This window comes from Lissotriton helveticus, chromosome 10 (assembly GCF_964261635.1).
Source record: "Lissotriton helveticus chromosome 10, aLisHel1.1, whole genome shotgun sequence".
In the NCBI taxonomy this organism is placed as follows: Eukaryota; Metazoa; Chordata; class Amphibia; order Caudata; family Salamandridae; genus Lissotriton; species Lissotriton helveticus.
The window spans coordinates 1,203,859,067-1,203,875,266 of NC_136071.1; the positions used below are offsets into that span (position 1 = coordinate 1,203,859,067).

Sequence of the window (16,200 nt, forward strand, 5' to 3'; positions counted from 1 at the left end):
CAGGGGTGTGTAGCCTTCTTGGTAGCCACACCACTATGTTGGGATAAGGAGCTCCACACTCCAGGAGAGGGGTCCTGCTATACTAGAAGTGGCCAGAATGGTGCATCCTGTAATGCCCATATGCCACACTTCACAGGGAGTGGTCATCAAGTGGGAGGGAACCTTGTAGTTCATTGGCTACCAACCACATCCTTCCTTGAGGGCATTTTCTGACCATAAGTAAGGAACCACAAACTCAGATCTTAACTGGGCTGGAAGAAGGGCGGAGGAAGGTCTATCCTGCTGCACTGTGGAACCAGCAAAGATAGGCTGCACCGGCATGGACAGCACCTGCTGAATATGGTGGCTAGCACAAGAAAGGGACTGTGTCTGGCTCGAGAAGAAGTTATTTCCCGAGCCCAGCCAAAGCTAGGAGATTCCAGAGGTCAGTGAGCTGGCCTCCTATTCCCAGCACAGGAACACAGCAGCTGGGAAGCCTGTTGGGGCAAGTTGATAGTTCACAATCTTCAAGTCACAGTGGAGTACCAGGGACTAAGACCCGATGCACAAAGTTCCAACTGAGTTCGCTGAGCTCCAGAGAGCCGTCCACAGGGGACGAGTTATCAACCCAAGAAGGATTCACCTGTACCCGCGATACTGGGTGATCAGTAGTTCCATGGGGACTGGACTGCAATGAGAGGATGTGGGCCCTGTTACCAAGACCGGCTCACCCCTTTTGTGGACAGAGAAGTACTTGCAGCAAGACCCCTGTCGACCGCGTCCTTTCTACCGCATCCTTTGAACATTTTCAGCATCCTTCATCATTACATCAGGACCACTTCGATAGGTAGGAAAGCCTTGCAAATGATAAAAGTGCCTAGAACTGACTAAAGGCCTCTTCACCTGCTGTGGTAACTGTCTCTGAGTACCATGCTGGTCCCCCTGACTGGCTCCCCACTGGAGTTGGTTGCCTAAAGTGACTACAAGTAACTGCACTACACCTAGTCCAAACTTTTTAGTGAAAAAGTTTCTAAGTGTCAAATTTGTTGAATTTGCCAATCCTTGTTCGAGGTTGAGTGAAATGCTTTGATCTACTATATCTTGTAGTTTCTATATCTCCAGGAACCCTCTGGTGTATCGTTTTTGTTGTGGTGTCTATAAATACATAAAAACACAGTCTATTTTGATAAACTGGTGTTGGATTTCTTTGGTGTCTTGTTGAATTCTTCTTCAATTGATTTGGTGCTGTTTAAATGCTTTACACTTGCTTCTCTATGTGAGCCTTGCTCCTCAAAGCCTCAGCTACCCAGGAATGAGCGGAAGGCTGAACCAATACCATATAATGCGCACCATTTCCTTGCACTTAAAAATCGAGACAAGTCTGCAAGTAGCAGGCCTTTGGCTCCTGACTTCCACAGCTATGAGTGCATGTTTTTGATTGAGGAACTTTGGACAGTTATTAGTGTGAGATGCTGTATTTGTAGTCGGTGTCCCAGGAAGGTCAGTGTAGACAAACCTGCCCGAACCTGCTAGTGCCTTGGTAGGATATCAATGATGTAATTCTTCTGGTCTTCTCAAAGCCGTGAAAAAGACTCCACATATCAGCTCCTGTTGCAAAATATGCCTTCACAGAGCTCTGCATCATTTTCAAAGGGACGGGGTGGTCTCTTTGGAAAGCCTTCCAGACATAGGAGGCAGAAACCCCAAGTATTATGTTCTGAGAAGAAGACATGGTCTCTCTTGTTCGCCAAAGCAAAACGCAGGCATACTTGTGTGCACGCAAGACACGACCACCATAGACATACATTCAAACTTGTTTTTATTTGTAAAGAGATGAGTCGAGAGGTGTTGTCCTTGATTAGTACTGTTCTTTATTTGAATTTAATTATGTAGACAAGTGAAAATATCACTATACACGTCGAACGCCAAACTGCACGCTTCGATTTCCTTGTACCGAACATGGTGAAAGATCACATAGCCTACTAAAAACAGTAAGAAACTGGAAAATACCAGAGCAAAACAAAAATCGTGTTATGTGATAACCTACCACACAGAATAGATAAATGAGGATTAAGCCCTTACAATGGATAACTCATTTTGGGATTAGTTATGTCAAAGATAGATGCTAATCATACTCTGTTAAGATGCCCTGAAGAAGCTTGTAACTGGGCGAAACGTGTTGGCTAAGCGAAGTCTTTTTCCCTTGTCTACATAATAAAATTCAAATAAAGAACAGTACTAATCAAGGACAACACCTCTCGACTCATCTCTTTACAAATACTAATAGCATTTGGTATATATTGTTTGTTTTAGGGGTGCCTCTCAATTGTGCGTTTTAATAAGTTTATATAATTTATGGTTCAAATTGGTGGCAAGCCATTTTTGAGGTGGGCAACACCTGATCAGTGCATTGTAAACCAAGTTAGCACACAAGGCTTGTACAACAAATGGGCCCCCTAGCTACCAGTATATTTGCATTAAATCAAACCTAATTAACGCAAAGAACCTTTGGTAGGAATGGAAGTGCTTGTTTCAAGGAGCTGCGTTTGTCTTTCCTTATGACCTGCAGCTGGCTGGGCTAGAGTACACTGAATTGGAGCAGATAGAGAACAAGATGCCTTACTCCATAAATGACCTGACAACGCAAAACAGAAACATAATGTTTAATTTTACACAGTGCATGAAAGATACTTGTGTTAGAATCCCCCATGCTGTTTCATAGGCCCAGTGCACAACCCATCTGCAGGAGGGGTACAGCAATCAGTCCTTGGCCCTCCTAGACACAAGTGTGGGAAGGGGGTCTCTGGTGGTTTCTGCAGAGGTCTCCTCATTCCACAACCAATGTTTAGGCGTTAACACCTCCCTGGACGGGTGACATCTAGTCCAGCATTGTTGGTTACTTCTAAGCAGTAAACACTGTCCAGGTTTACTGTTTGGTTCTTAGAATCACCCATGACAGGCCATGCCTGTTGAGTTATTTGCCTCTTCTTTGATAGGCGATATCTGGTGCCCGCATGCAGTTGGCTTCTTAGCACCTCCCAGGAGAAGTGACGTCTGGCACAGGCTTCCTGGCTGCTCTTTTTGCTTCCTCCTCTTTTTGAAATCCAGAGCAGCAGATGGACCTCCCGGGTGGGTAGAGGGCACAACACCGCAGCATCTCCTGGATAACTGCTTCACACTTGCTCTCTACATACTTGTTGGCTGAAATTTGGAGAAAAGCAACAATAAATAAAACTTGATAAAAGGAGAAAGCTACTGCATTCCTTCAGTCAAAGACGGTTCCACCAATCTGACCAGACATACGAAGTAACAAGTAATGAACCAATTACTAGGCGCTGACAGAAGTTACCAGCTTGCCCATCAGTCATGGAGCACACACACACACACAGCAGTTCTCAACATACTATAGGCACTTTCTGAGTCATGTGGTACAATCTGCAGCTGTAGAAGACCCCCCCACACAGCTGGCAAATTGTTATATTACTGCTACTTGCATAGCACACGGTGTGCCACTAGAAGAGCCTTGTAGCACTGTTTGCGGAAATCTGTCATGTTATTCTGAGGCTTCCATTGCAAACAAGGGTCCGAGTCGTCCTTACATTATATGTATTGGGTGTTGCATTTTGGCTTGGTTTGGGTCAGAGAGGTGAGTCCATAGGACTGTACGAAAAAATGAGCCTTCTCCAGTGGCCAAAGACATTTTGAATGAGCTGTAGCTGGTGCTGTGGCCTACTTCTGCTATGTTACATGTGTGTTGTGGTCAGTCTAATGTGTTCTTTGTACTTTACAAGTGATGCAGTTACCAAACTAGTTCAGACAGCTAGTTTTCTCCCCCCCCCCACTTTTTTGGAGGGCACAGAAATTGCAATTTGCTACCTAGTCACTCTTTTCTTTTTAATGGTGCTTTCGCGGATCATTTGTGGTTTAAAACTTACTAGAATAAATAAACAGTGTAGTCTGCGCAGTCCCTATTGAACTAGTTTAACCAATACTTGATAGTGAATGCGTGCTATCTGGTGAGAAGGCGGCCAGCCTGGCAAAACAGATCAACAGCTAGTGGAAAACCACTAGTATACCAGATGCACTGCTAGTGTAAAGTAGATCACTTTCAAACATGAGAAAACAAATGGATATATATTATTGAATGCACTTTTATATTGTCCAAAACATTTTTGCAATCACTACACTGATTGCTTCACAAAACAATCTATTGTGAAGAAGTCATAGGTATTGAGTCCAAATGAAGATCAATTAAGTACAAAGATACATAATGTTGAATGATCACATTTGTAACTTCATTAAACAATATACACGAAAAAGATTTTTACATAGAATTCACATTTACAAAAACAGTCTTCCGGATCATGCCCAATGCATTTCGGGATGCAATCCCTTCTTCAGGGGCACTGTAAAGAGAATGATAGAAAAAACACGCAACTTGTAACGCAACCAATGCTTAGTAAGCTTGTTGCTTACTGTATTCTGAAACTTCGTGTGACAATGTCCAAGGTATCACAAACAAAAGTGTACATTGAGAGACTGATAACTCATTCCTAATGTATCAGCTATAAGTCAGTAATTGACATGCATTACTGGAACAGTCAGAGGTAAATATATGGGAGCGAGGTACTCAAGGAATGAGTGAGTGAAAAAGTGACATTACATGAATGATGTGAAAAGAGAGAGAAAACACCTGCCTGGTTATTCCCCTTGCGTGAATCAGCATGCATTGACTGTAAAACACTGCAAAGTGCGTGTGCTATAGGACTAACTGGTGCCAAAAGAAACATTCGGAAAGAATTCTACGTCGACAGTCCAGTGAATACTTACTATGACCATGTACTGTAAGAAATAGGGGTCCACTGCTGTGTGACCAAGCGATGGCAGTGTCTATCTATAAACGAAAACCGGATCCATGTGTAAACATGAATGCTACCAAAAAGACCAGGGTCGTGTCTGAAGTAATACTAATGAAATGTACTCACTGAGACGCTGCTCAGTTGTCACCAGTAACATTGGACTCAATGAAATGTATTCTGCGTTTGAAATGAAAAAAACGCGAGATTCAGTGGATGTGGCTAAACACTTATGGTAACGCTGGTACAATGTACGTACAAAAGCACGAAAATGAAAAAAGTTGTAACTTCCTACCTGCAGGTGGGGGAACTTGTCCTACATAACGATCACCGCGGAATCGCAGTGTAGCGTGTGATTGCGAACGCTCAAAGTGCCTCTGAACAGAGTCTGTAGGATGAAGACGTATGCATACATTAACGGATGCCAAACTGTTGATTGAATGTGGTGATGAATGAGACTACTCTGAGAGTCTGCCAGAAAGAAATAATTCTTCTGTAGTAGGGGATCTCTGTGTATAGTCATAATCTAGTGAATAGTCCCGCCCATGTGCGCGGACCCCGGAGCAATCAAAAATAATCTCTTAAGTTGTCCAAACATGCAGAACTGCACAGGCACTTAAGAGAGAATTTAAAGACAGATAATGCAGCCTATATCCACAGGCTACACTGTCCAGTACTTCGACTAGAAATTCCACCAAAAGTCCACAAACAGCACAGCCTGTCCAGGGTTTTCTTACAGAGAAAACCTTGCCTGTAACAGCAAAACCCTCTGGAATGATAGAGAGGAAGAAGTGGACAGACAAGCCACATATGCTGCCATTATGTGGCTCAAAACAGGATACTGTGCCTTTAAGAGAACTTTCCAGAAGCCTCACAGTATCCCAGAATGCACTGCAGGTCCCTTCCACCTTCAGTTCTTTTTTCCGGCTCCTGCTAGCAGGACCCTGGAGCATTAGCTCTTCTTTTTTGAGCTTTTTCTATATTATTTGTGATAAATTTGGAAGTTTTACAGCTTCACTCGACGTCTTTGGCCTTTATCTACATTCTGCTGTGTTTTTTTGGCAGAATTTCTGCAGTATTCTTGTCTTATACTACTTCTAGTCTGACAAGTGCTTTGTCTGCAGCTGTACTAAAGACCAAAGCTGGAGCTCACAGGTTTGCATTCTGTGTTTGCCTGTGTCTTTTGACACCTGTCTTCTCTGTGACTTCTTTTCTGGAAAGCTTCGGCTCCCAGGTTCAGAACAGAGGAGTTTGAAGGCATCTTCAGCCTCTGGGTAAGGAGAGGGTGGGTCCTCTACCGAGTCCCATGCTGTAACCTCTGGGGTTCTCCCCGGTAAGGGCACGTGTGAGCTATGACGCGGCTTCGAGGACGTGGAGCGTCGTGGAGATGCCTCGACGTCGATGTAGTGCCTCGACGTCGATGGAGTGCCTCGATGTCGATGGAGTGCCTCGACGTCGATGGAGTGCCTCGACGTCGATGGAGTGCCTCGACGTCGATGGAGTGCCTCGACGTCGATGGAGTGCCTCGACGTCGATGGAGTGCCTCGACGTCGATGGAGTGCCTCGATGTTGATGGAGTGCCTCGACGTCGATGGGGCAGTGATGCTCGACGTCGATGGGGCAGTGATGCTCGACGTCGATGGGGCAGTGATGCTCGACGTCGATGGAGCAGTGATGCTCGACGTCATGGAGCAGTGATGCTCGACGTCATGGAGCAGTGATGCTCGACGTCATGGAGCAGTGATGCTCGACGTCATGGAGCAGTGATGCTCGACGTCATGGAGCAGGGATGCTCGACATCATGGAGCAGGGATGCTCGACGTCATGGAGCAGGGATGCTCGACGTCATGGAGCAGTGATGCTCGACGTCATGGAGAAGTGATGCTCCTTTTGGGGCATTGGTCGCTTGGGCTCCGCTGTCTGCCTTTGGGTACAGACTTCACCTTTTTGGATGGCTCGGTGTCTCGGTGTTTTACACCGTAGTGACATTTTGACGTCGGAGTGTTGGCGTAGAGACAGTCACTGTCTTAGTGATGGTGACGTCGTGGTGCGGTCGAAGTCATGGGTTACAGCCACAGTATACTTGCCGGCGCTTGCGGCCTGGGTCTTGTTCCAGGCCTCGCTCCGTGGTGAGCCCCCTCTGCGTGGGAGGGGACTTTGTGTTCCCGGCACCGTCCGCCCACGACGCCGGGCAGTTGATCAGCGTCGAGGAACCCTTCTGATGGGGAGTCTGTGGCTACTCACCACGTGTAAGCGAGGGACGTTGGTCCTCTTGCTTAGCTTTGAGTTTGCGCATACCTACTCATCGGCTAGGTCGCCTCCTGCTCTGCCACCACTGGTGAGACCACCGGGGATGTTTCGGATTTTTCTCGGTTCCCTCTCCCTTCCACCACCCCAGGGGTCTTTGGCCCCTCAGTCTGCTATTCCCCGTGCCTTGTTGCCAGGGATGCGTCTTCCATGAGTACGGGGAATCTCTCTCCGACTCTTTACGGGTTGGCGGTACTTAGTTTTGGTCCGCTACCACCTGCCAGGGGGTCTGGCTTCGAACGTGCTCCTGACTTGGTCGCAGGGGTGGTGGCATGTAGGCGTCATGCGGTGGCCCGCTGTTGCTGGGCCGTTGTGGTAAGATCCCTGTGTGGGGGTGTTTTTCTTCACGAATTACTGGTTCCCCTGCCGAGAGACAGGAGGGAAGCCTTACAAGAGATAGTCTATGGACCTGGTAGTTTCAGGTCTAAGCATCGGTGTCGGAGAGGAGTTTTTTTTCTCTCCTGCCGACCCCCAGGTATTGTGGGTTTGTCCTACGTTGCTATACTTGTATTCGTCGGGCGTCTCTGCAGCCTACGGCTCAGCAGTGTGCACCTGCTCTCCCTTTCTTTGGGCAACCTTTGGGTTACCATGAGGGTAGTGTGTGGTCCGCATAAGTCTACCTCGGAGACTTTTGGGAGGCTGTAGGTTTGCGGCGTGGAGAATGGCTTGAGGCCTCCTTCCCTTTCTGGCGGCGTTTTTCCTCCCAGGTTTTTTCTGTGGTCCCGGGCCGCCTTTAAATACGTCACAAGTATATTGTGCGCGTACGCGGGAGAGCTTGATGCTCCTCAGCGAACAAAGGACGGCCGGGTCTAAGTCAGTCTTCGGTTTATCAGTCCTTCTCCAGCAATTCCTCCGGTCAGCGCGCGGTTTCAGTTGCGCGAGCTCCAGGCGGAGGCATATACCCTGTTAAGGAAAAGGGCGATAGGAGACGTGCCTCTGTCTCTTAGGGGAAGAGGTCTGTACTCCCGGTTCTTTCTGGTTCGCAAGAAGGACAAGAACGAGTTCAGGCCCATTCTGGATTTGCGACAAGCAAACTAGTGGGTTCGCAGAGAGGGGAATTTCGCATGCTATCGTTGCATCAGGTTTTTTCCTCGGCTGCAACAGGGAGTTTGGCTCTGTGCCATAGATCTACAGGATGAGTACTTCCATGTGCCCTTTACACACATACACAGGAAGTTCCTGCGATTCCAAGTCGGCACCGATCATTATCGGTACGCAGTACTGCCAGTCGGACTGACGTCTGCGCCCAGAACATTCTCGAAGTGCATGGCAGTGGTAGCTGCACGCCTGAGGATAAATGAGGTGTTTGTCTACCCGTACCTGGACGTGTGGTTGATCAAGGCCTCCTCTTTCTCGGAAGCTCAAGCACACTTCCAGAAGACGTGCGTTCTTTTGAACGAGCTGGGGTTGCGCATCAGTATGTCCGAGGCTGTCCCGATTCCGGTCCAGTGCATACAGTACTTGAGAAGCCTCCGTCAATATGCTGTCAGCAAGCGTGTCTCCTTCGGGGGAGAGACGATTTTCGCTCCTTCGGAAGGCTCAGGCTCTTATGATCCCTCCATCTACAACGGTGGGACGGTGTCTGCTCTATTGGGGTCGATGGCCTCTTGTATCTTCCTCACGCCACGCGCACGGCTGCCCAGGAGACCGTTACAGGAGTGCGTGGAGGATCAGTGGGATCAGAGGAATGGTTCTTGGGACGGCAGGATACGACTGTCTCTGCATGCTCTTCAGTCTCTGAAGTGGTGGTGTTCGGCGGGGAATCTCTTCGGAGGGGTTCCCTTTCATGAGGACATTCCCTCACGGACTATCGTGACGGATGTGTCTCTCCACGGCTGGGGGGGGCGCATTCGGGAGACTGACAGATACAAGGAACGTGGTCCCCGATGGAGTCCACGTATCACTTTTATTTCCTGGAACTCAGAGCTGTTCACTTGGCACTGTAGGCGTTTGTTACGTCCTTCCAGTCCAACTCTCTGCTTGTACAGACGGACAATGCGACCACAATGTCTTGCCTCAACAAGTAGGGGGGTTCGGGATCGCGCACTCTGTCGCAGGAGGCGCAGGCGATCTGGCGCTGGCTTCTAGCCAGAGGACTGACGATCACGGCTATCCATCTGCTAGGTGTGCAGAATGTTCAGGCGGACGCACTGAGCGGCCTGATTCAGGAAAACCACGAATGGGTCATAAACGACGAAGTACTAGGAGAAGTCTTCGCAAGGTGGGGACTCCAGACGTAGATCTGTTCTCCTCCGCCGAAAACAGCAAATGCTGAGGCTTTGCCTCCAGGTACTACCAGCAGGGGACGCTGGGGTATGCGTTATGGATTCACTGGTCGAACAGCTTTCTGTACGCTTTTCCACCCGTTCCTCTGCTTCCGGCGGTACTCATCAAGCTGTCCCAGTGCAGGGCACGGATGATCCTGATTGCCCTGGAATGGCCCAGGGAGTGGTGGTTCACGGACCTGTTTCACCGGTCTCTCCTTCCTCGCATACGGCTTCCGTGCAGGCCGGGCCTTCTCACGAAGTTCGGGGGGGGCAGATGTTGCACCCCAACCTCTCGTCTTTGAGTTTGGCGACATGGCTCATGCGTTAGTGCAATGTGGCCATTTGAATGTACCAGAAGTTTGTATGGACATGCTGAAGGAGGTTGGGCGACCTTCCACTAGGCCTTCTTATGCTTACAAGTGGATGAGGTTTTGCATCTGGTGCAAGTTCAGGGACTATGACCTAACGACGTGTAAGGAAGAGGTCATCCTTCCGTATCTTCTACACCTGGCGCAGTCTGGCCTTACTGTCCATTCCATTAAGGTTCCTCTTGTTGCGCTGACTGCCTACAGGAAATGGTCTTCACAGACTTCCTTCTTTCGGATCCCTGTGATTTAAGGGATTTTGGAAGGCTCGAAGAAAGTGTTCCCTCCTGTCCGGTTTCCTTCGCCTTCATGGGAATTGAACGTGGTGCTGTCCAGTTTGATGAAGGAGCTTTTTGAACCTATTCATAAAGCTTCATTGCAGCACCTGTACTGGAAGGCGGCGTTCCTCGTGGCCATTACATCGGCCCGCAGGGTGAGGAAAATTCAGGCGTTGTGTTGCCACGAACCTTATACAGTATTTCATGCTGCTAAGGTTGTTATGCGTACTCGCCCTAAAGTTCTTCCAAAGGTTATATCTGGCTTCCATGTTACCCAGACTATAACTTTGCCTACGATTTTTCAGAATCCTTCATCCCCAGCGGAAAGGTTTTTGCATTTCCTGGATGTTAGGAGGGTGTTGAAATTTTTATCTGGATAAAACCAGGGATATTAGTAGGTCAGACCAATTGTTTATCAATTATGGATCAGTCAGGACCGGTCTTGCTACCTCCTAAACAGTCCATCTCGAGGTGGATTGTGTCCTGTATACAATTGTGTTACCAAAAGGCTGATAAGACCTTAGGGGGTAATCCTAAGGCTTATTCCACCGGGGGCAAAGATGCCACGACTGCTTTGCTCCATAGTGTTCCAATTGCAGAAATCTGCAAGGCGGCCACTTGGAAGACGGTCCATACCTTGTTAAGCATTACTGTCTGGACGCTGAGGCCAGGGCAGATGCTCGGGTTGGGCAGGCTTCGCTGCGACATCTGTTCGCACAGTAGTGGTGTTATTTCTCTTTTCTCCACCGCCGCTTTGGTGTGGGGATGGGCTTGCCATTCTATTCACTAGATTATGACTATACACAGAGATCCCCTACTACAGAAGGAGTAGTTTCTGTCCTGTAACTCCAGTTCTGTAGTAGGGGTATCTCTGTTATAGTCATAAGCGCCCGCCCTCCTCCCCGGTGGAGAGAGACATTCATGTAAGAAATACTACAGGTCTGGCGTGTTACGCCTTCAAAAAGAACTGAAGGTGGAAGGGACCTGCAGTGCATTCTGGGATACTGTGAGGCTTCTGGAAAGCTCTCTTAAAGGCACAGTATCCTGTTTTGAGCCACATAATGGCAGCATATGGGGCTTGTCTGTCCACTTCTTCCTCTCTATCATTCCAGAGGGTTTTGCTGTTACAGGCAAGGTTTTCTCTGTAAGAAAACCCTGGACAGGCTGTGCTGTTTGTGGACTTTTGGTGGAATTTCTAGTCGAAGTACTGGACAGTGTAGCCTGTGGATATAGGCTGCATTATCTGTCTTTAAATTCTCTCTTAAGTGTCTTTGCAGTTCTGCATGTTTGGACAATTTAAGAGATTATTTTTGATTGCTCCGGGGTCCGCGCACATGGGCGGGACTATTCACTAGATTATGACTATAACAGAGATACCCCTACTACAGAACTGGAGTTACAGGACAGAAACTACTCCTTACCTGCTGAGTAAGCGGTTTCCTCTGAAGCACCGGAACGGGCAAAGGTTATGAAGTTGGAAGGCGGACTAAAGCTAGAAAGAAGACTAGCGCAGGCGGCCATCTTGTAATGGTGTAAGCGTGTCACCAGCTATAGAAATAACGAGGAAATGTCCAATGTGGAAGGGAATCATTCAATGTATTGAGAATGAAACGGGCGGAACATAGGTGCAATGTTCAAGGAACGTACTGGTGGAAAATGAATGGAAAATGTGAATGTGTATGAAAAAGCCAAGAGGCTAAGACCCTATTACTAAAGTGTAGAGCCAACAATGATATAGTCATGCTGTGAAAAAACGTGCGAGTGCTGCCTGAAAGATATGTATCATGAATGAAAGGAAAGAGGAAAAAAAGAAAAAAAGAAAAGAAGAAAGAAAAAACGTATCCACCATATATATGATGTGTAAAACCTTGTAACCCAATGCGTGGCGAATAGCTAAAACAAACAGCTGATTCATGTACAAAACTGCAAAAACACGCCAGGGCCACACATATTGCTTAGAACATAATGTATCTTTACAGAAAACATATCAATTCAATTCTATCGTTGAGACCCCCTGGTGCTAAAGTTTGTAAAAACTTGATCCACCATGCCTCCCTCTGAGCTAGTGTTCTTTCAGGATTTTGACCCTCAGTGAATGTCAGTGATTCAAGGATCGTGAACTGAAATTGGGCATTAGTATGTGATTTTCAAGCCAACTTACTAGACAATGTGGGCATCCACACACTTTGAATAATCTATTATAAAAGGCAAACTAGCCACTGTATCATCTTGACATATGTGTGTGCCTACATACTGCAGCAACATTTTGCCATTTTTTGGCAATGCTTGTCAGCCTCAGCAAAGCCAAGACGTCAGCTAACACGTTTGAATGATGAAACCTATTGGCTTATTTAACATTGGAGCACATGAAATGAAGTATGTATATGGATGTCAGTACTTGGGTGCAAACCTGACCTTAACATGGCAAGTTTATTGACTTTTCTATTTTGTAGACCTGACATCTTAACTCCGCCTGCCTGCCCAGAAGTCTTGCAAAATAAATAAAACATGGCCCAACATTGCAAGGCTTCAGGCGACCACCTTGGACTCAGGCTATACCAGTGGCACAGAGAGAACCCACCAGAAGCCAGGCCTTGTCGCTCTTCTACACAGTGCTACAATGCAAACATTGGCGCAGAGTGACTGCCTGAGTACATAGTTCTGATCTACTGAAAGTACAAGAATGAGAAAATTGAATGGCATAACAAGTGAGTAGCAAGTTAACCTGCAGTAACAAACACAGAAGCAAAGGGTAAAAGGCTGCTGAAAGTTGAATGAAATATGCTAGGAACTTAAGGTAACTATCAAAATACTGCCCTCTGTGTTTTTTAATGCAATGACAACCTAACACATCTAAACTTGCGGAGCAAGAGATTACTAGGTCAACCTGACTACGTTTTATTTTCATCTTAAAGTAAGCAAATCCAATGAAGACATTTTTACATATATGTTAAGAAATGATGCAGAAATCTTCACTTAAAGATGTCCTTGCTTGCAGGACCGGTCGCCCCACACACCGCGCGGCTCCCTCCCCTCCCCCCCGTGAGTGCCAGGACCCCTGACCCCTCCGCTACTGCCGTGAGCCCTCAGCTGCTGCCTCGCTCCAGCTGAGTGCCTGCCTGCCAGGACTGTTGCGTGTGACTTGTGCCCGTTTCTTTGTTTTTTTCTTAGCCTATGCCCCTGTATTTATTTTCCAGTCTCTCTGTTTCTATCTTAGCTGTACCCTTGTAATTTTACCGTCCCTGTGTGCCCGCGCCGGTTTCCCGCCGCTTCTCCCTCTCCCCGCTCCTTGCCGCTGCTCCCCTGCGGCCCGTCCCCTTTTTATTCTGTACCCCGCCCATTGGCCACCCTGCTCCCGCCTCCCAGCTGGCCATTTATGGAGGTCGCCACACGGAGGCGCAGCGGACGTGCGCAGCGGGCGCGCCGATTGTGCGCCGAAGGCGCACCAGAGGCAAGCCCGTCTACGACCGTCCGTGCCTGGACCACGCCCAGCGCCAGGACCCTCGACGATGCCAACGCTCCCGACGAACTTACGACGCCGCCACCCTCAACGCCGGCCGGAACCCCGCTTGCTACCGAGCCATCCCGAAACGCACCCACGGACCCTTCCCTGCCAGGCCTGCCAATTCACCTGCCTCCGAACCTGAACCTGAACCGCACTCGCCAAGCCGAGCTCCAGCAACAACCACCTCAAGTGCATCCTGATCAACACCCGATCCGTCCACAGGCACGCCGTCGAACTCTGGAACCTCCTCGACTCAACATCACCAGACGTCGCCTTCCTCACAGAAATATGGATGAACGCCTCCTCAGCCCCCGACATCGCCATAGCCATCCCGGAGGGCTACAAGATCACCCGGAGGGACCGCATCAACCAAACCGGAGGAGGCATCGCCATCGTCCACAGAAACACCATCTCCATCACGACCAACTCCGACGACACCCTCACCGCCGCCGAGCACCTTCACTTCCAGATTCACACAGACCCAAGACCACCCTCAGAGGCACCCTCATCGACAGACCCCCGGGACCACGCACACAATTCAGCAAAGCCATCGCAGACTTCGTCAGCCCGCACGCCCTCACCTCCACAGACTACATCCTCCTGGGGGAACTCAACTTCCACCTGGAAAACAACAAGGACTGCAACACCACCGCCCTGCTGGACAACCTCGCCAACCTCGGACTCAAGCAACTGGTGAACACCCCCACCCATTACACCGGCCACACGCTCGACCCCATCTTCTCCTCCAGCAAGCACATCTCCTTCAGCCACTCAACCGGACTACACTGGACAGACCACAGCTGCGTCCACTTCAACTTTAGGAGAACCACGACCCACCACCACCCGCAACGGGTTCCCCGCAGAAGCTGGAGCAAGATCACCGCCGACCAGCTCACCACCGCCCTCAGCCAGAACCCGCCCACCAACACGACGGACCCCAACGAAGCAGCCCGCAACCTCACACAGTGGCTCACCAACTGCGCCGACGAACTCGCACCACTGAAGAATCCTCCCAGCAGACCCGGCAGCAGGAAAGCCTTGTGGTTTACCAACGACCTCAAAAACTCCAAGAAAACCTGCCGCACCCTCGAGAAAGCCTGGCGCCACGACCAGACAGCAGAACACATGACCGCCCTCAAGACCACCACCCGCAAACACCACTAGCTGATCCGCACCACCAAGAAGACAACATTCAAAGAACGACTGGACAACAACACCCACAACAGCAAGGAACTCTTCAGCATCGTTAAAGAGCTCTCCAACCCCAGCGCCTGCAACCACGACATCACACCCTCGCAAGACCTCTGCGACTCACTCACCTCGTTCTTCCACCGCAAGATCGCCGACATACACAACAGCTTCGGCGCGCTGACCACTCACCCAACCACCGAACCAACGCCCCCCACCACCACCCTCTGCACCTGGACCCCTATCAGCACCGAAGACACCACCCGCCTGATGAACACCATCCACTCCGGCTCCCCTACCGACCCCTGCCCACACCACATCTACAACAAAGCCGACTCCATCATCGCACCACAACTCCGGAACATCATCAACAGCTCCTTCGCATCCGCCACCTTCCCGGAGAGTTGGAAACATGCCGAGATGAGCGCCCTCCCGAAGAAACCCACCGCGGACCCCACGGACCTGAAGAACTTCCGCCCCATCTCGCTCCTCCCCTTTCCAGCGAAAGTCATCGAGAAGACCGTCAACAGACAACTCTCCGCCTTCCTCGAGACCAACGGATCCCTCAACCCCTCACAGTCCGGTTTCCGAGCAAACCACAGCACCGAGACCGCCCTCAGCGCAGCCACCGACGACATCAGGTCCCTCTTCGACAACGGGGAAACTGCTGCACTCATCCTCCTGGACCTCTCAGCAGCCTTCGACACTGTATTCCACCGCACCCTGATACAGCGCCTCAGCAACATCGGAATCCAAGGAGCGGCCCTGGAGTGGATCATCTCGTTCCTCGACGGAAGAACCCAGAGAGTCCGCCTCCCCCCGTTCCGATCCGCAACCACCGAAGTCATCTGCGGCGTTCCGCAAGGATCCTCACTCAGCCCCACCCTCTTCAACGTCCACATGAGCCCTCTCGCAGCCATCGCACGCCAACACAACCTCAACATCATCTCCTACGCCGACGACACCCAGCTAATCCTCTCCTTCACCAAAGACCCCGCCACCGCCAAAGCCAACCTCCAGGAAGGAATGAAAGACGTCGCGGAATAGATGAAGATCAGCCGTCTGAAACTGAACTCAGACAAGACGGAAGTCCTCATCCTCGGACCATCTCCCTCTGCCTGGGACGACTCCTGGTGGCCCCCTGCCCTGGGCACCGCACCCAAGCCAACAGACACGCACGCAACCTGGGCTTCATCCTGGACTCCTCCCTCACGATGACCAAGCAAGTCAACGCCGTCTCGTCATCCTGCTTCAACACCCTGCGCATGCTCCGAAAGATCTTCCGATGGATCCCCACCGAAACCAGGAAGACGGTCACCCAGGCCCTCGTCACCAGCCGTCTGGACTACGGGAACAACCTCTACGCTGGAACCACAGCCAAACTCCAGAAAAGACTCCAGCGCATTCAGAACGCCTCAGCACGACTCATCCTGGACATCCCTCGCCACAGCCACA

At 49.7% G+C, this 16,200-nt stretch overlaps 1 protein-coding gene across 3 annotated transcripts in view; it reads right to left on the reverse strand.

The window, feature by feature from the left end:
- Window positions 1-1,827: 1,827 nt before the first annotated feature.
- The window catches only part of LOC144784954 (cx9C motif-containing protein 4-like), a 39,522-nt gene continuing 25,149 nt past the window's right edge, over window positions 1,828-16,200 (reverse strand). For all 3 annotated transcript variants that reach the window (XM_078664071.1, XM_078664069.1, XM_078664072.1), the window contains exon 3: window positions 1,828-3,180. In XM_078664071.1, coding sequence (XP_078520197.1) covers window positions 3,008-3,180 — 173 coding nt within the window. In that variant the 3' untranslated portion in view covers window positions 1,828-3,007. The remainder of the gene's footprint in view (window positions 3,181-16,200) is intronic.